Here is a 20,374-nt window from a genome sequence, read left to right on the forward strand (position 1 = left end):
AAGTGATGTGAAGCGGATGTGGGCGGTGCAGCGCCGCCGGCTGACAGGCTGAGGGCAGCGGTGGCCCTGGCGGTGGGTTTTTCTCTCTCGCGGCTCTTCTCCCTGGCAGAGGCAGGTCGCCGAGGCGCAGCAGGCGGTACCGCGGTCAAGCCGGGCCCCTGGTAAAAAGAAAGCCCCCCCCTGGTTCCGCCTCCCTCCCTCCCCCATTAAGACTCGTCTCGGCGGGAGCAAGCAGCGCAGGCTGGATTTCGCCTTTATTTTTCTCTGCCAAATAAACACCGTTTCCAGGACTGTCAGTGCTGCCCCAGGTGCTTGGGAAGGTAAAACCGGCCGCAAACGTTCATGACACGAGCGGGGATCCACGACGGGGGAAGAGGTTGCCGGCAAGTGCAGGATCGCGCGGCATGAGCCGCGGCGTCCCGGGTGTTGCCCGAGGGCGGAGGGCGCGGGCAGCCGGCGGCCGTGCCAGGCGCCGGGCGCTGCCTCGGGGCCGGGGGGCTGCGGCGGCTGGAGACCTGCGTTAACTCGCAGAACTCCCATTGACTTGGCGAGCAGGAAGTCTGCAGGCGCTCCCGCTTTGCAAACCTTTGTATGCCCTTCTTCCCTCCCCTCCTTTTTAGACAAGGAGACATAGCGAGCCGGTGTTGCGCTGCACCGGTGTAACAGGCCAGGACGCTGCCGCGCCGTACGCGGCGGGAGAGGGGAGGGCCGCGCCGGGCTCGCTCTGTGGTGTGGCGCCATGTCCGCCCCGCACAGGACTACAGCTCCCAGCAGGCAGCGCGCGCCCTGCGCGCCCGCGTCGACGCGAGCGTGCTTCAGCGTCGCCGCCAATCGGCGGGCGTGGAGGGCGGGGCGGGTTGGCGCCGTCACGTGGCGCGAGGCTTCCTTTCTCTGTGCGCTTCTCTTTCCTTCCTCGGCCGCCATCTTGTTCTCACCGCGTGTTGGGCTGCGGGGGAGCCGCCGGACGCAGGTGAGAACTTCCCCGCCCCGCTCCGCCACCCCCCCCTCGCTGCCATCCCCGGGCGCGCGCGGCGGCCCGCGCGCGGGGGGGGGGGAGGGAAGGGCCCAGCCCGGCCGTGAGGCAGCGGCGCGGGCAGCCCGGCTCCCTCCCCGCCGGGCCGCGGCGGGGGCAGCACGGCGGAGCCCGGGCTGGGCCGTGCGTTGGGCTCCGCGGCTCGGCGCGGCCCTCTCCTCCTTTCCCCCCGCGGCTGAGGTGTCGCCGGTTGCCGAGGGACGGGGCCCTCCGCGGCTGGCGGCCAGAGGGCCGGAGGCCTTTGTCCCGGCCGGGGTCGGCCCGTCGCGGTGTCCCTGCAGGAGGCCTCCCGGTGGCCCGTGGGAGCCGCCTTCGCGCTCTGCTTTGCACGGTGGAAACGCAGTGAGGGTTGCCGGTGACCTCCTTACCGTGCGGGAAGGCTTGAGGCGCTTTCCAGACGTTAGAGGTTTTTAGCCTTGCCAGTCTCTAAAGCTCCCGCTTTAAGGAAAATCTGCTTGGCTAACTTCCCAGTTACTGAATTGGATGTGTAGCTGCTGGAGGCCCCTAAAAAATACCTGTTTATGCGCGAGCTTCAACTGGCCCGGAGCGAGCTTGTTAGTCAGACGCATTGGAAGTTCGCTATTTGGAAAAAGCATTAAAAGTAGCTTAGTGGTGACTCTCTTCCTGGGCTCTGTTAAAAATAAAGGTTTCTTCCTGTTTTTTCTACGAGCAGTTGTGCAGTACCTGCTGGTTTGGGTCAGTTCTGAGCAGCTCAAGCTAATTAGACTGTGCCAACAGTGAAGTGACATACTTGTAAATTAACAGCTAATATTTCATTACTAAAATGCTGCAAAACTAATCTTCCTGATAATCTGCTTTATAATAAGGCAGGCGTTTCACATGCACAAACTAGTGTAGGCACTTTTTTTAAAATTACTTGAGTAGATTGACTTTAAAGCTTTTTGTTTGCTGTGTCTCTCCGCTGTTTTGGAGAAACTTCTATCCATTTTAAAAAAACTACAAATTTGAAGGTACTTTTAAAAAGAATTATGCAAGTTATCTTAATGTTTTGAGAGATAACCTGTATTTATATCTCATCGTTTAGGAACAGCACTATGAATCAAGAAAAACTGGCCAAGCTTCAAGCTCAGGTCCGAATAGGAGGAAAGGTAAGAAAAACACAAAGTCTCTTACAGGAAAGAGTGCATCTCTGAATCGATGGGTTGAGGATGAAACTTCTCTGAAACTTATTTTTATAAAACATAGACTTCAGTTCATAGAAAATCTAACTTGGATATATACTTTAGAGGCCTAAAAAATTCACTTTTCTTGTGGTCGCGATCATAGTACTGCCAGGTAAAATGCAATTTGTCTCAGTTCACAGTCACTGGATCAGTAATTTTAAGTGTGTAAGCTTTCTTCTTCATTTGGTGATTTGCTGTGACCTCTGGTAGCTCTGCGTGAGCGTACCTACTGGTTACTGCAGTTTGTCCTTTCTCTTCTCCCCATTGGCAAGTTCTGCCCCTTGCCTCATGCCAGCTCCAGGGCTCATCTGATCCTGCACTGAGCTGAATCTTTTCTCTGAGCTGGCAGGTAGCTAATAGTATAGCACAAAAAGTGTATAAGTAGTTCCGTGTGGGTGTTCATCTCCTAACCCTAGGCGTGGTAGGGGTGTTTTTATTATTTTTGTTTTGGTTTGGTTTTTTGGTACAAAGTTGGTAAAGTAGGAATTCTGAAATTGCTGTCAGTAGAACAGTTTAAAAGTGTTAATTACTTGGTTAGAAAAGCTTGAACTTTTTAAATCACTGCATTTGTGCTTCATCTTGGGAAAAAAATAACTAGTAAGAAGTTCTCAGCAAGAGTTTTACGTTGTTTACTAGTGAATAATATTAGTCTTGCAGTTTAACTTGTGGGAAAGTACTGCAGTAGTTGAGTGTTGTTTCTGTCTTTTACAGTTAAAAAAGAATAATGGAAATTGGGAGTGACTGTTAAACTGTGGATGAAGGAAATAAAGAAGCGTTTTTGACTGCAGAGCTTTCTCATCTTTTTAAGAGATGTTGTGTCAAGCGTGGTGTGACTTTTAAAATTGAAGTGCAGTGAGATGCTGAGCATTGCTGACTGTTGTCTCTTGGTTCTTTTTCAGGGAACAGCTCGCAGAAAGAAGAAGGTGGTGCACAGAACAGCAACAGCTGATGACAAAAAACTTCAGAGTTCCCTCAAAAAACTGGCAGTAAATAACATTGCTGGCATTGAAGAGGTATAGTTATAAAATAAATATTTCCTGTGTGAAATGAAATTCACTGTTGTGGTGTGTTGTGTGTATTTGTTTGTTTTTTGAAGGGTGTGTGTGGGGGGGAATTTTCTCTTTTCCCCTCCAAAACTCATAGGTCTGGTTACTGAATGACTAAGAAATATCCGAGTTTTATGCTGGTATGATTGTGTCGACCATAGAGCAATCGATCAAGTAACTTCACTGTCTCACTTTCATCAATGCATACATACCTAGACAAAGAAGGGAGAGGTTTCTGCTGGCCAGATAGTGATGATAGAAGCTAGTGAGCTGTTTATGATGTATGTATCTTGCATTAATTGCAGAACAAAACTTCTCGTGATTCTTGACTTCTTGAACTTGATTACTTAATGGAAGAGCTGCAAACGTTTATTTACTGCGCATTCACTTTTAAAGCAAGAGTCGTGTGGTACAAAACGTAAAGAAAGGCATCAAAATGCCTGGAGTAGGCACTTGTTAATCTGTATTATCAAACTTAAATCCTTTTTACTGCATGAAAATAAACCAGGATTGTTTGCAGCAGTCACAAGAGACTGACGTTTTTTTACAGCACTGGAAAAGACTCTAAGGAAGCATCTCCTCTGTTACATAAAGAGGAATAGAAAGTTTTCAGATAGTCGTTGAATGTCTCTCCATTTTATTATGCGTATAAGTCTTTTAGTATACAATGTGAGTTGGAACACTGACATTTTCCATAATACCAGAGAAAACGTGAAAATAGCATGTGGGAGGAGGAAGCGTTCCTTCATCATGAACTAAATATTACTGTAGTATTCATTAAACAAGTACAGTATTTAATCTGTGATTAATTGATTTAAGCAGGGTTGGAAGGTGCCTCCAGAGGTCACTTAGTGTATACCTCTCTTCCAAAGGCAAATACAAATTCAGAGTAGAAGCCTGATTTGCCTGTAAGTTTTCATACCTCTGCTACAGAAACATTATACTTTGTCTGTTTACTTAAGCATAACGATGTAATGCTGTGCCATACATACCCAAAGAACACAGTTCTTGTTCTCCCCCTCTCCCTGAGTGCAAGATCTTCATTCACAGAGTTATTAAGATATAAAATGTCTTGGTGTGAAAGAAGATTATCCAGAATACTTCTGTCTTGATATTTAGGTATATAATTCCAGTAATTCAGGTAGACCCAAGTTGACCTTGGTAAATGTTGTCTGTTAGTGATGTTGAGTCAAACATAAGGTGTTGTGTGTTTTTTTGTTTGTTTGTTTTGGTTTGGTTTGTTATTTTTGTAGAGAGGCTTTTAAATAAGGGGATGTGTCAGTTCTTGTCAGTTCAGAAGACCATGGAGGGGTGAAGGGAGCAGAATCATTGTATGATGTACTTAAGAGACATGGTGGAATTATTAGGAGGACATGGGACCCTCTTCTAGTGTTAATTGGTGTATACATGTCCAGCTCTGTGATGCGTGAGAGGAAAAATCCTTGTATTGGGCGTTTTCCAGCAAGTATGCCAGACTGCGAATCTTGCACTCTTGCCAATTCTGCTGCAGAAGCAATAACATTTTGCTGCTAGGTGACCCAGATAGCTGGAAATGGCAGTGTCTTGAACGTATGTGGCATGGCTTTTTTTGTTAGAGCCTTAAGTCTGTAAACAGTTAACAGAATTGGAGTCTCTTAATTTTTTCCCTCCCTGATATTAACTAGTTTATACTTTGGAGTCTAATGGGCTGCGCATATTTTTCTTCTTTGTCAAAAATATGCGTGAACTGTATGATAACATAAAAGCCTTGTGAATTTATTGCTTAGTATTCAGATAAGTATTTCATAAAGGAATTTTGGAACTTAAACTATGCCTCTTCATGGCTGAGTCTTTCCACCACTAACTCTTATTTTGCTTCCAATTCAGGTGGTGTTAGTTCTAGATATTTTTCTCACAGTTCTGTTATTCTCCAGGAGTACTACTTCTGTAATGTCTTAATAATTCAAATCTTTAAATGTTAAAATATTAATTTATGATATTTGTTCAACAAGATGCTGCACCATTTTGGTAAATGTTATTAATGTACATTTAAACAGGTGAACATGATAAAAGATGATGGAACAGTTATTCACTTCAACAACCCCAAGGTTCAAGCGTCCCTCTCTGCTAACACTTTTGCAATTACTGGGCATGCAGAGGCTAAACCGATCACAGAAATGCTTCCAGGCATCTTAAGCCAGCTTGGTGCTGACAGCTTAACAAGTCTCAGGAAGTTAGCTGAACAGTTCCCAAGACAAGGTAGGTCTTCTTGGAATCTTTCATTGAACATATCTTGTTATTTGGGTTAAAATTTTAATACGGCATGTGTGATTTAGAAATCAAAAACATAGTATTTGCTTTTATTTGCCACTGTGGCAGAAATATAATGGAACACCTATTTTTTCCTTGTTTTTTTTTTTTTTTTTCCCAAGACTCTTTATAGGCAAGCTGTGATATTATAGCAGATATTAAAATAATAAATACTTCTGGTAAGTCAGGCATGCTGTAATTCTATATCTACTGAATTCTAGCACTCTGCAGTTTTGAATGTGTAGTTTAACTTTATTGTTTATTCAAAATGCAGGAAGAACATTCTTCTAAGTGGTCTTTATTAAGTTGACATGAATTTTGTAAGAAAAGCTAAGGAATTAGTTAGGAACTGCAAAAAGAAAGTCCTAGTGCACACAAAGATAATGGAAGAAATTAATATAGAAGTGTTGGCCTTAGGGAAAAAAATAATTTCAGTATTGATCACTGTAAAGATATTTAAGGGGAATTTTTAATTAAAACAAAATTGCATGTGACAAAATATTGAAGAAAGTAAGAGTAGCTCAAGTTTTACGTAGAGACACTCATCAGATTATGTTTGTCAGGGAATTGATTCTTTGTTCATACAAAATGTGTTTCTGTTATTGATCTAGTGGAAGAAGTATGTTCTTTTTCTTTGACTCTTAATTCCTTTGGAAGGAAAAAAAGATTTTTTTTTTTTTAAATAAAGTATGTTTTTAAAGATTCTTTATTTTCTACTTCCTGTAAAACCACAGGAGCAGTAATATATTGGTATAACTATTACTATAATGTTTGTCACAATGTGATAAAGTATTGCAGTGGAGTAATGGCGTCTGGGGGAGAATCACTGCTTTAATAACCTCTCCTTGGTGAACCACTGTAGTGTGATTTGTAGAGGTGTCAACTATTCTCCCTAAGCAAATTTGTCATTTAAGAGCAGGTGGGCATTTATTCTTAATAGTATGTGTTATAAAATGAGAACATGAGAAGAACTTTAAAGCATGCGAGTAATTGGTCTGTTAATGTTGATACTAATTTAGAAAAGCCTTGTGAGGGTACAGAACAGGTGCACTTTTCTTCACAATCGTCAGTGTCAGAGTTCATCTTTCATGATGTATGTTGCTGAAAACTATTTCTTAATACCCAGCCCTAGTGACGTTGGACAGTCCAAAAACTCCTGTTTTGTATATTTAGATTTATTATGTCCTCAACAATAACTGAAATAACCATTAAAAGAACTGTATTTGGGCAAGTTCCAGTTGTCCATATTTGGAATTAGAAAATGCATGCTATCTGCTCTGATATTTTCAACGAATATAGTTATTTCTAAAACCATTTCTTCTGTGTCTTTCATGTTCAGAGTTTAGGTGAAAGCAAGGATGCTATTTTTCCCTCTTTGTTATTGAAATGGATAGGTAAAAGAAACTACACGTTAAATTCTAAATTGATGGATTGACATGAACCTATTTGTTTAAAGCTCAGTACCAGTTGATGTTTACTATGCTTTCTTTGGATAACACCAAAAAGCAAGTTTTAAATTAGGTAGACCAAGGAGGAGAATTTTTTTTAATAGTTCTTGCGCTTTGATTATTTGTAGCATGTTTCAAGTTCCAAGATCTACAGAAGAATACGTTGATATGGAAATACTTCTTGCTGTAGTTGTGGCTGCTAGGTAATTGAGTCATATGATGTGTTGAGCCCTGGTTGGTGCCACGTTATTATTGTATTGAAACACATTGCACTGTTTTTATTAGAAGGTTTAATAGTATTGTGGTTATTCTGTATCATTTGATCTTTTGTTAGATGGAGATTTGATATCTCCATACCCTATGAAAAAGGGCAGGGCTAACATGTCTGCTTTGGTCTGAGATTGTTCCCAGATGGACCTTCAGCTCACACAGGTTACTGTGGATCAGTTGGTACCCGTCATTTTTGTCTGCTGCTATCAGAAAAACAAGTGTTTTCTATTCTCACGCGTACGTTCTTTTAGTTCATTGTGTGGTTGTCTCTAATTCTGTATAATGGGGACTCAGCACCAGTTTTCTTTTATAGTTTTGGATAGTAAAGCACCAAAATCTGAAGACATTGATGAAGAAGATGATGATGTCCCAGGTAGGCACATATGCTTATATGGCTGTTTACTGTATAAATACTTCAATTCATACTTTTCAATTATGGCTCTTGATATACCTCTCACTTGTTAAAGGAAGCTTCATATACTGGGTAGCGTTAAAACAGTGACAATTTTGGATTCTAGCTTCTGAAAATAGTTTGGCAAATTGTGTAATTTCTCAGGTAAAAATACTTCCAGGGAGGTGGAGTAGGTGATCTAGATAATGTCTGTATAGGGATGTAAGTTACAAAGTGAAATATTTGTAAAATGACACAATTGACATAGTTGTCAGGTTGCCCTTTTAAATCGGGGTTTGGGGTGGGATGTGTATTCCTGTAATAGAAGGAATTAAGCCAGTATCAACATTTGAAAGTTTATCAAGACACAAAAATAAAAATATAGTAAACTGTTAGTTTGCCAACTGATAATAACCACGTTCTTCTGTGTGCACCAGTATAGTGTATTAGCCAAAGCAGCAAACTGGTGGTCCAGAGGTTCAGTTTCTCTTGCTCTAGCATTGAGTTATTTCTTTATGATCGTGCATAAAAACATGCAGATCTCTTCAAAACGTTCAATTTCTTGATGTATAACAGTCAATGGATGCCGAACTGATGACTTGAGAGTCAAGCTAGTGGAACACATCTGAAAGTTTGATTTTTATTTGTTTCATGTTAAAACTTCCATTCTCGTGAGTGCTGCATTTCTAGTTCTTTCTGTATGTTCAAACACGCTTTTTTTCCTAAAGCCCCTTGGTATCCCTCCAGAAGTAACTGCGTATACGAGTGTAGTTAGGAATGACTTACTCTTTCCCATAATGTGTGCACTTTCATTAAGCATATGAAGACAATGTTACTGGGCATTACCGTATTAAATATCTTCATCTTTTTCAGATCTCGTAGAAAACTTTGATGAAGCATCAAAGAATGAAGCTAACTAAATCCTTAATAGTTCTGGAAGCTGGCATGGACTAGATTTAAGAAATCAGCTATGTGGTTCCAAAGTTTTAAAGAAACAGAGAACATCATCTGTTAATAGTTCAGTAATATAAATATTTTGTATTTTTATGATGCTGTTTGTTCAGCATTTTCTGTCAGTTGATTTTGCATTTTGCACTTACTCCCAGGATCTACTCTTTTGGTCAAAAAGAAATGTCAGTGCAGTTTGAGGGGTGTGTGCATGTGCGTGCGTGTATGTGTGTGGGTGTACATATAGTGGGGAACAAATTGGAGAACAGTTTTATTTAACCTTTTCCCCTTTTCCTTTGGAAGTAGAAATAAAATGAATCTTGAGCATTGTTACTCTTGATTTTCACCAAATAGTGCACAGAAAGTAGTGAAGATGAAAGTCTTGTCCGTGTTTCCTAACCTGAAGGCGTTACGCAATTAAAACTTGGGTTTAATTTGCTGTTTAACTATTGTACTTACAAATGCATTTCTCATTCTTGTTGAAATGTGCACATGCTGTTTGTTATCAACCTTATGTTGATCACAGATGATAACCAAGACGAGCTGTTTTACCAGCTTGTTTGTTGCAGTCACCTTTTAAAAAAAACAACAAAAAAAAAACCCACCTTGCTCCTAGAAAAGTGTGCTTTTTTTTTCTCCTTTCTAAACTTTTGGGTTTTTTTCTTAACCTTTTGAGTCAAGCTAATGTGTTTGACTCCTACGACATAGACTTAGCAGTTTGTTCTCCTGTTGATTATGCAGAGTATTACCCATGTCAAAAAGAAAAAAAACAAAAAACCTTCAGTTCTCTATCATCAAGTCACTTCCTGAACTTGAAGGGGTAACAATTCAGTGCACTAGTTTGCACCATAACAGATTTTTGCTTGAATAACTTCAAGCTGTTGTCTTGGCATGACTGCATTTACTAGCAGCTGATGATCCACTGTTGTTCTTTATGGCACTAAAAATTAAACGCACCGTGTGAGCAATGTAAATTTAAGGTGAGAGGAAAGAGTTGTTGACATCTTGCCTTGCTTCCTGCTGGGCAGTTTGTGCAATGACTAGCTCTAAAGGGATCTTTTTTGCCTGTATTTTTACCTTTGCCTGTAACCTACCTCTAGGTTTGGTGTCATCTATGTAGTAGCTTATTAAAATCCACAAATGCTCCTCAGGCATAAAGAGGATATTGGGAGGTACCATTGGTACAGTGCAGTATTTGTGACTTTCCTTTAGAATGCTTAATGTGAATCCTTCCCCCCCCGCCCCCGAGGCTCTTTCAAGGTTCTTGATATAATGAGCATTACGGTATAGTTAGACATCATTGTAACCTGTGTCAAGGGCAGCTGTGGCTTAAAGCCATTTTTTTTTCTCTACATCTGTCATCTAACCCTGGCTTAATTGAAACATATCAGCTTTTTATGTAGGCTCATACACTAGAGAACTGTAAAGTACAAGGTAAACAGTACATGAGTTCTGGTAACCTCAGAGAACCAGGACAGCAGAGCTGTAGTGGTTTGCCAGCTGGACAGTTTATTTTCTAGGTTTTGTTCAGTTTTTCCTGTTATATTTTATATACTACGTGGATCTTACTACAAAATAAAATAACAGTACAAAAGAGGAATTGCTCCCTCTTGTGTGTTGTCCCCTCTTCCCGTCAGCCCCAGCTGAGGAACAACAGGCAGCTGCTGTTTTAAATGGTAAATGCAGCCTCAGTGATAGCTACCCCGCAAGATATGCGGGGTTAGGGAGGATCCTCAGCCTTAGGACTCACGCTGCCGTATACCTGCTCTCCTCTTCTCCCTGCAGCATTGAATGAAACCTTAGTCTACTGCATGGCTAATCTTGAATCAGCTGCAGCTTCACTTGTTCTGTTTGTAAGGAAGATATGGTTCCTCGTTTATGCGCACACAGGCTGATTGAATTGCCTTCTGCTGCGTCTGCCAGCTTGGTGAGCCAATGAAAGGTCCTAGGAAACAGGTATCTGCAGTCGTCTTTCCCTCGCTTAGGGGGCATAAGTGAAGCGCATTTTTGAATTAGCAACTGTGCCGACTTAATGTACGGGACACCCTTTTCCCAGTGCTAATCAGATACTGAAAACTTATTGGTTTCTGATGTAGGAAGTATGTTGAAAGTAATTTTGTGAGAGATTAAGCATTGGAAATAAAATAATTCAGTAAGTTTATATAGTTGAAGTTCCTGATTCTTACAAAATGCTCATTTCACTTTTTGTTCTTGGTCATGACAATTTACATGTTAAACCCTCACTCTTTCCTATGTTTGAAAACCAGTAAGCTATCTAAATATGCTAGCATATGTAGTTATATTATCTTCATTTTTTCATTGTGTCTGAAAACAGTCAACCACTTTTGATTCGCTGCTGAAATACTAGAGCTTATCAATCATTAAACTGATTTTAATTAAAAAAAAAAAAACCATCAAGGCTCTTGTGGAAAAAGCTATTGTTCTTCATATTTGTTCATGGTGTAAGTGGATAAGTGTTCGCACATGTTGATAAAAGTGCAGAATTACTTACAGGGGAGTGTTTCTACAGTAAAAACTCCCTATGTTGAAGTAGACAAGTAACACATTAAAATATTCTTAATCTGGTTTAGAGCATTATATCTGTTGTACTTTTGAAGCTGTTGAGCTTATTTACTCACTACTTAACACTGTTGATGTATTAAAGGTACCAGACATGCTTTGCAGTGCTTTGAAAATAGTATCTGGCAAAGAGAGCAGAACATAGGTTGAAGCATCCCTTGGACCTTATGTGAAAGAATCAAAACCGAATCAGAGATGACTGAAAGAATCAAATTTGGCATGTGTGATTTGCCTATTTCCCTGATTTATAGGTGGGACAGTGGGGCAGGTTGGCATTTTTAGGTACCAGAGCAAGTCGGTAAAATCCCACAGTTGCGGTGCACTCTTTCTGTGGAAAAAGCACTCATGTATGATGGATGGCAGCAGAGAATACAGTAGTCAGCAATGTTGATATGGGTATTGAGTGCTTAAAAAAGATGTTGAAAAATTAGGTTTCGGGAATTTTTTTTAAGCTTTTGTCTTTTTGTTGCTATCTAGGAATACTTGAAGATTGGACCAAAAAAAAGATGAAATTTGACCTGCTAGTGAAGTTGTACTGAAATGGATTGATAATTTGCTACTGTTTGTCAATTTTCCATGGGAATTTGTAGTTACAATGAAATCCCTTCTGCTAGGATTTTCGCAAATTAATCTGTCTTGGATTCAGTTTGTACAAAATGAATGCTGGAGGTCTTACAGATGGTTTATTCACTGACTAGTGTATTGACCAGTGTATTACTGTTAACAGGAAGGAGCTGAGGAAGTTACTGTTGCAACATAATGCAGTAAACCTGTGGATTGATTTATACAAGAGATGAACTCAAGTCTCTACTGAGGAGTTTCTCAGTGAGGATTTCCCAGTATTTCCCTGGAGTCAGATGGCATCGCTCCAGATATTAGGGACATCTGGAGGGGCTGAGCAAACTGCGCCCTCTAGGTGATGTTGGGTGAGTGAGTTCTTCCACTGGCCCTTAGGGTTAGCTCCTTTTTACCGTTTTTTGCTTAGCAAAGGGCACAGACAGATTTTTCTGAAGATCAAAATTCTAATTAAATCATCTGTGCTCTGCACTCAAGCAAATGAAGTGATGCAGAACGGAAGTGCATCACAACAGCCATAGCAACTTCACAGAAGTGACTGCAGAAGTAGAAGGAATGGTTATTCAAATTTGACTCTTTGCTTTCCCATCAAATAATTTTTGTTGTGTTCCCCCCCCCTCCCCTTTCCAAGATGAGTTTGCAGACACTGAAGAACTTCATGGATTTATTCAGAAACATGGGGGCAGCAGTGCCAATCAAGAAGTCAGGTAGCCAAGCAGAGCAAGTGAAGAGAATAATTCTAAACCCGATCTTGCTGGTATGTTTGGGTGGAAGCGTGGGTTTATGTCTAGAGCAGGGTTCCGGGAATTGGGAACTGGATTTCTGTTTTAGTCTCTGGCACTGCACATTTGTCAAGAAAAAAACAAACTTTACCATCTTCCAGTGCCTTGGCTTGCCTGTGCTTAAAGGGTACTGCTCCACATCATACAAGTATGTGGCATGTAAGTTAACGAATGTAAAACCTGCATGGTTCCCGAGAGAAGAGCGCTACATCTGTGCAAATGTTATAAAAAGCCAGTTTACTTCCACGTGCTATTAAACGCATCCTGTTTAGTGGGTTGTCAGTCCTATTAAATAACTTCTCACTGAACAGCAGGCCCATAGCTTGCTCGGATGCAATTTTTTTCCTGGCAGCATATTAGGCAGCATTTCCTTGAACTTTGCATTGCAGATAAAATTCCTAATTAGGCTAAATTTATTGCCTCCTTGGAGTAAAAAGAGATTATCTGTTCACTTGAGTTCTTGAAGTTGTTTTGATGTTTTGATAAGGTATCAATGCTAAGGCAAATGTTTAAAATGAATATATGCGTGCGCGCGCGCACACACACACACACCCCAAGGCATTCTAAACTTTCAGTAGACATATCCCAACAGAGCAGTAGTCACAAGACCTCTCCCTCTTTCTTGCGACATCACTGTAATGGCTGTAACAACTGCTTATGTCAAAAAGTAATATTAGAAAGTATTTAATGTTTTTTTTAGCTTCTGTTTAATGCAACTTAGCAGCCAGAGAAAAGAAGAGCAAGTGCCATGTGACCAGCTTTCTACAGACTGGAAAATGTTGCACAAGCTACGTTTTGAGAACATCAGATCTGATTTTGAGACAGTGTGTGAAGCTGGAAGTTTCGAAGCAACGCAAATTATTGACAAACATAGGTAAGTGAAGACTTGAAACGTCAACAGATTGTCAGTGGGATACTAAGCCTTTTAGTGCCAAAGGTCAAGTTTCATGTAAGGCCTAAACCAATCTGAGGCTTTCCTGCCACCAAGAGATAGTCATCCCCTTCCTTTGCTCTCCTAACCGCCAGCACTAGCAGCTGAGCTGTACAGTCAGCTGGACTGCCTTGCTTATCTGGGTGTAAATTACTTTCTTTAGAGTAAGGTCAGTTTTCAACCAGTTTCCAGCTCACCTCGCTGTTAGGGCTGATCACACAGCTGTGCCTGGTAGTGCTGGCACGTGCTGAAAGCTTGACCTTTCCTTTTTCTGCCCGCTTTGTGTGGTTGGCTTAACCAGCTTGGGAAACTATATTCTGAGTTTTGGTAGTGACCTTTGAGCACGCTGATGTTTGAGTGACGTTCAGCAGTTGATTCTGCGTGAGCAGATGCCTCCAGAGGAAGCTGTAGGTTGAGGGCCCCTGTCAGCTGCCGTTGCCTTGCCCTTTGACAGCTGGTTGGCTTTCGCTGTCTGTGAAACAAATGGTAAGTTGCCTTGGGAAGGGAAATGTTCACGCTGCAATCAGTGTTTTCCGGGGTACGCTTGGTAACAGTGACATCAAGCAAATGGGCCTGGCGGACTGACCTAGCCTTTTAACCCTGCTTTTACTGCTTGCTCTGCATCTGAGGCTTGTCTCGGCAAGATGGTATGTGGGAACTTGCAGCACTGCTGCCAGGGTCATACTGAGTTTGAGAAGAAGGGAAGGATTTGCCATATTGATGCCTTGGGCAACCAATCTGGTCAGATACAGTAACTTGCGGTTCGTTTTTAAAGCATGAAATGTGAAATAGGGGTTCAATACAGGCAAATCAGTGAGGCGTAGGCATTGCCTGCGACACGGGCTGATCAACTGAATGCGGTTTGACATTACGTCTGACCCAGCCATCCCGTTGCTTTGCTGTTGCCCAGCACCTGGACGCAGCCTCCCACCCCGCGACCGTTTTGCATGCCTCTTTTCAGGCAGTCAGTGAATAGTGATGTTTTGTGCAAGTTACTAAAGTTTTGATTCAGGCTGCAGGTTCTTGTTCCCTGAAAACATCAGTTGCTAAATTATCTGCGAAGAGAATTTTCAGGAAGAATTACCGTTGTGAAAAAATGTTTGTTTCAAATGATCTCTAACACATAGTGTTTAACTGAAAATAGCTTTAGTTTGCTTACAGTGTTTGTACAGTCTCCAGGAGGTAATGATGCAACTGAAGCTTCTTTTCTGTTCATTTTGAAGCATTTGCTATCTTGCTGGAGACTCTGCTGTGCTCTGAGTGAGTGATAGTTGTAATTAGTGATGGCTCGCTTTTTTTTTTGCGTGCTTCTGAAAGCAAGCAAATAGGGCTTACAATAACCTTTATTTTGAATAAGGGTTTCTCTCCCTGTCCATTTCAAGTTTCCCCACGGCCTGCTTCCTCAGCTTGACTGAAAGACTCAAGAACCTGTTGCCGGATATTTGAGTATTTTGCTGAGACTTCTGTATTGACACGAAAACAATGCCAGTCTTCTGAAAAATAGTACATTGACCTCTTGCAGGTATTTGCTACAGGGAACGTATTACATTTTCTAGGCTTCTCTGCATCACCTTTCTCTCAGCCCTATGGTTTTCTGCGTTGTTGTAAATGATTAACTCTGAACGCAGGAATCCTATAACCTCTGTCCGTTCTCCTGCCCTTGGAGTTGCAGGGAAGAACCTTTCACTGGCAGCGCGCACTGCGAAATCACGTTGTCCACTTCTATCCCTGAAGTTGTAATAGTTTATCCCATCACACGGTGATTTTCCAGCTCAGTTCTCCCTAAAACCTTGAAATGAATTTTCCATTAAAAATAACCCATCCGCTGTTTCTCTCTTCAAGGCTGTAGTCAAGTTGTGAAGGGGTAATCTAGCTGTTGTTTGTGATGGTATACCTCTTCTCTCCTGGTGGGTGGTGGTGATGGTGTTTTTCTAGTGATAGAGGATTTTTGTCTTCCAGTCTGGGGGTCTCGGCACTTGGTGAATTCTCTGAACAGGATTGTTTGTCCTGCAGAGGTTTCTCAGCAGAGACAGATCATTAACACCTTAGCTAGTGGCAACCTTTCCATGCAAAATACATACTCTCTTCTTGTTTTTACTTTGCACAAACACTCCGAGTTTGCAGTAAGCTGTAATAATAAAAGGTTTAAATGTCTTCTACCAACATTTCCTCAATGGCTTACAGTGTCATCATCAGGAATGTATACCAAGCGCGTCTTCCTTGGTGACTGCTAATTTTGTCGTCTTTCTCTATAGCTGTTGTGAGTATTGCCCTGAGAAACGGGAGCTGTTGATTTTGGGCTGCCTGGCATCACACGATGTGCTTTCAAGTTGCTTGGGCCCTTAGGTTAGTTGTGATTCCGAATGGCCAGTATTTGTCAGGAAAAAGCAAATGAACTAGTATCTATTCAGAACCAGACTTCTCTGGCCTTGAATAAACATAATGAGAAATTCTCTATATTGTTAGTTTCTCTGCTGAGCCATTAATTTGTATTAAAATTTGTATGAGATGTGCCTTGATTCAATTTTTGCCCTTGTGTGTTAGGTAAGGCAAGGTAAGAGAGAGCTGATTAAATACTTGTTCTTAATCAGGCTTACCCTCCTAAACAATCCCATGAAAAATTGCTGTGGGAGGTATCACATGCATTGTCTACCAGCACAATGAAAATAAGCTGTAATACTTGTTACTACTATAGTTAAGTAATCCTGTTAAAGCAAAATATTTGCAGTTTTTATACTCAGAACTTCTCTTTGATCTGGTAAAAGCAAGACAAAGGGCAGATGCCAAAGAGCTTTTTTTCCCCCCAAGAAAGCAGCTTCCTGCTGTATTTGCTATGCTTTATTCTACTAGCTAGCGTTCCACTTAATCAGTTCTATATCCTTGGACTTAAAATTTTGTCAGACGTTCCTACCTAGTTTGCAGCCACTTACGGTCAACAGAGAAATGTACAACAAGGTTACTTATTATAATGGCTCTTATACAAAGGATGCCACAAGATCCTTCTTATATTAGCGTAAACTTATGTCCAAGGTCCAAATACTTTTCTGTCTAACATAGGTACTATCAAACTTATAGCTAAAAAATTTATCTAGTGTGTACTTGCCCATTATTGCGTTAAAACAAAACAAAAAAAAAAACAAAAAACCCAACAAACCTAATCTCTCCAACGTCAGTCCTGGCAAACATCATAGTCGAAATTGTTTTGCGAGGGTCTGGCAGTTGGAGGTATAGAACCAACCTTTTTAACAAACTTAAATCATTGGACTAGTTGTTAACTTTTGAATCGCAAACCTGAGCGGCGTACGGTTGGTTCACACCGTGTCTGCTCACTGAGATGCTGAGGAAATAGCTAGGCAGGGCTTCCAAAGCGCTCTGACTCACAACACTGCCCAAAATCTCAATCGTGTGATTTAGCAAGGCATAAATAAGCCTGGTTTGTATAGGCTTAATTACACCTACTGCTCCCACATCCTTTTATTAGAGCAGGGAGTTGCTACACTGCTGTGAAGCCAAAACGTTGCTGTGCTAGGAGAACAGGAAAGTTCAAGTAGAGCCACCAAGTTCACAAGAAAAGTGGAAGGAGTGTATGTAATTACGAGCCTGTTCTCTACACGTGTGGACCCTTGCAGGTGATTTAATTGTGGGGTTTATCTGTCACTGGTAGGACTGAACGATTCCCTGTTTGCCATCACTGCTGACTTAATAAATGACATGATGAAGACTAGCATGTGTCTGAGTTTTGTGTTCACGTTTGCTAGCAGAATAGAAATGACCTCATGGGGAAGAGGGCACAACCTGCCTGCAATGAGCGTCTCTGTACTCAGCAAGGAGATCTTTACAGTGAGACTAGTGATGTTATTACTTTTTCCACTCAATTTAGAAACTGGTGTAGACAAAGCCTTTCCAGCCACCGTTGGGTTAATGTTTATATCTCAAGGAATGCACCCAGTGCCTGTTAACCGCTGAAAGTAGCGGTCGTGGGAGGCTGCAATGTGCAAGTACCGTTGCAGCATCGTGTTGTATCGGGGGCCTTGTTGAATGATAAGTCTTTGTTACACTGTTCACTGTAAAAACACAGAATAAAAGATTATCCTTTGCCTGAGAAGCTCATAATTTAAGGTATAATCAAATTAATGACAGCTGTTTTTCCATTATTGTAAATGGTAGTAAAGTCTATATTGGTCAGGGCTTTCTTTGCAGAAATAGCAATAGTGCTGTAGCAGAAGAGAGGATATGGATAACAGGATCCACCCAACACAGGCTCAATGTGATAGGGACAGAACATTGCTGAACAATTGCCTTTTTGTGAAAACTGCTTTGTAGTCGTTCTCATCCTCAGAAGTGTTTCTCGTCTTGGCAAAGTGAACCCTTCTTGCTTTCTGGTCAGCTTTCATTTTCATGGCTGTTCCACAAAACGGCATTTTACCAAACTCTGCTATTTTCATGTTCAAAGTTTTTATTAATAAAGAGTACTTTGAGTTCAGATTAGGAAGCTCTCTCATTTCTTTCTAGTATTTGGAGTCTGTCACTTACTGCATAAGCTGCAGACTGAGCCAACCCCCTTTAGTTCCACCCTTACCTTAAAATTCAATCTTATCTTTTTCTTCAACACCTAATTTATCACCTGGACGCAGTCATGAAACCATGAGCATGCCCCAATTTCTTCTGAGTTTTCAGGTTGCTTTCTTTTAGCCTTGTCCTTTATTGTTCAAGCACTCTCCCTGAGGTATAAATTTCCATGTTGCCCTAAGGCAGAAAGCTCTCGATCTGTTTTAACTTGCTTTCTTTATTCAGCCAAGAGACAGGATTTTCGTTATTATCAAGATGCTTGGCTCTTTGCAAACTACAGGGGGAGATGTTCATTCACAGATTTTCTCATAAGTGCTCATTTTTCTTGGGGAAAAAATTCTGAACTTTTCTTTCTAGCTAGTTCTGGCTGTCCAAACAAAAATACTGTCTTGTTACCAAAGAGTGAGTGAGTGAGTGAGAGGGGCTGTGTTATTTTCATTTGAATTTCAAGATTTTTTTTTTTTCCCCCTACCCTTCAAAGGACAGCTTAATTCTGTATTTAGGCACTGTTCTTATCCTTTGACGACTGGTTCAAGCATGAGTTTTCTGTTCAGCCCGCTCTGCCTTCTCCATCTCCACTGTATTCTTCTTTTGCTTTGCTACAGTTTGTATACAACTGTATACAACTTTATATAATTTATTAGAAAACATTTATTTAAATTTTATTCAGCCCTATAATGATAAGTGATTTGGTGCTAGGGATGAGATTGCTGTCCAGGGACAGGGGGAGCAGGGGCTTGGGGAGGAAAGCATGCAAGCTCCAAGGAGCAGAAGGCCCTATGAAACCAGAGCCAAGTGCGGATGTGGATTTTGGGGGAGACAGGCCTGCAAAGCAACAGTGATACTGACTGAGGGAAAAGGGGATCTGCAAAACAGATGTGAAACAGCAACAGCTTAAGGTGCCTGAGGGGACAGCGCCCAGAGTGCCTACGTGACATTGTTGGTTGCATGGGGAGTGTTAAGCCAGATGGAAACCGAGAAGAAGGACTAGGTGTGCTTCAAGGGCGGATGCCTTCATCCCTGCTTTTAGGTCTTGTTGGACAATGGTGGAAGCTTTTTGGACTTGGTGCGCCTGAAGTCTTGGCATAGCTGGGCTCTGCTCTTGCTGCTAGCACAGGCTGTGTTTGTGGCGTGAAGATGTGGTGATAAGGAGGCCAGGTCTTTCCTGGTGTCCAGAGGCCCTTTTCCACAAAGGGCCCTGGGACCACAGGCTCTCTCTTGTATTAATCTCTAATAGTCACAGCGTAAAAAAATTACATCATTTTCTAAGCTTATTCAAACCTCATTCCCTCTAAAGAGAGTTTTCTCCAGATTAGTGTATGTTACTTGAGAATCAGCAAAGGTGACATTTCTGAAGAAAAATAGAACACGCTTCTGTAAGCCTTTTCCCCCTTTACCCTTGTACACGTTGTAGCAGTCCGGAGAGAAGACTCCAGGGCTGCAACGAGGCCACGTGTGCAGCTGCACAGGCCGCCGTCACTCAAGTCTCCTTTTTAGTAATTCTCTTAAATTGATACCTATTTCAGAAAAATAGTTTTGAATGCAGAAAAAAATTGTCATGTGAATAGGATCTTCAGAGAGCAAATTAAATGGATTGTAACTGTCTTCGCTAGTGAATTTATGGTGTGGGGAATTTCATGTCCGTTCAGCTGACTGCCTCATTTTTCAAAGCATTTCACTATAGGTTTTACATTTTCAGTTAAGCTGCTGCTATTTAAAAAGATGACTTCCATGTCATTTGCAAAGCACGTATAAGCTGGAGGCAATTCAGCATTTTGACACTGTTAATTAACTGACGGCCTGTCACGAAAGTCGGTTGTAATTAAGTGATATGGTAATTTTGGCCATGCTGCTTCTCAAACTGTTTTTCTACCCTGGCGTAATAATTCATGTGGTGACATCATGTTACTATATGCACTTCTCCTCGCTCAGTGCCAGCTCAAGAATCGTTGCCCTTGGTTCAAAATAGCTGTTGTAAGAAAATAAATTCCAGCCAGTTCTTGGTGAAAGAGGAAATAGAAATTTAAAAAATTTCCTGTTGCTGGCTGTGGCCTGTCATCCTGCTGGGGTCTGTGAAGGTGACCTGCGATACGTGACAAGGACAAACTGCATTTCCTGTAAGAAGTATTCACACAATCAGAGACTTGTATGGTTTCTAGGACACTCCAGTTGGGTTTGTGAAAAACGACTAGAGAAAACGAAGGTCATCTCATGTTCGCTCTGATGCTGATGATTTGAGTAGAATTGTATCTGGATTTTGGCCCACTATGGTTTTGATTAACGAAGGTTACGCTGTCTTCCACTAGAAGCAGGGTTTTGAAATAGCA

The 20,374-nt window shown here is 41.5% G+C and overlaps 1 protein-coding gene across 4 annotated transcripts; it reads left to right on the forward strand.

Moving 5' to 3' along the window:
* The first annotated feature begins 4 nt into the window (after positions 1–4).
* Positions 5–10,770, forward strand: BTF3L4 (basic transcription factor 3 like 4). 4 transcript variants are annotated; one of them, XM_068953149.1, is made up of 6 exons: positions 5–161; positions 2,079–2,142; positions 3,117–3,230; positions 5,300–5,501; positions 7,584–7,643; positions 8,535–10,770. In XM_068953149.1, exons 2-6 carry the CDS (start codon positions 2,089–2,091, stop codon positions 8,579–8,581), a joined length of 477 nt encoding a protein of 158 aa, XP_068809250.1. In that variant the 5' UTR covers positions 5–161; positions 2,079–2,088; the 3' UTR covers positions 8,582–10,770. The 4 variants fall into 4 exon arrangements, with proteins under 4 accessions (XP_068809250.1, XP_068809249.1, XP_068809248.1 ...); XM_068953148.1 differs by having other exon boundaries at positions 10–320; XM_068953147.1 differs by having other exon boundaries at positions 56–970.
* Positions 10,771–20,374: the final 9,604 nt, after the last annotated feature.

This window comes from Struthio camelus, chromosome 8, assembly GCF_040807025.1.
Source record: "Struthio camelus isolate bStrCam1 chromosome 8, bStrCam1.hap1, whole genome shotgun sequence".
In the NCBI taxonomy this organism is placed as follows: Eukaryota; Metazoa; Chordata; class Aves; order Struthioniformes; family Struthionidae; genus Struthio; species Struthio camelus.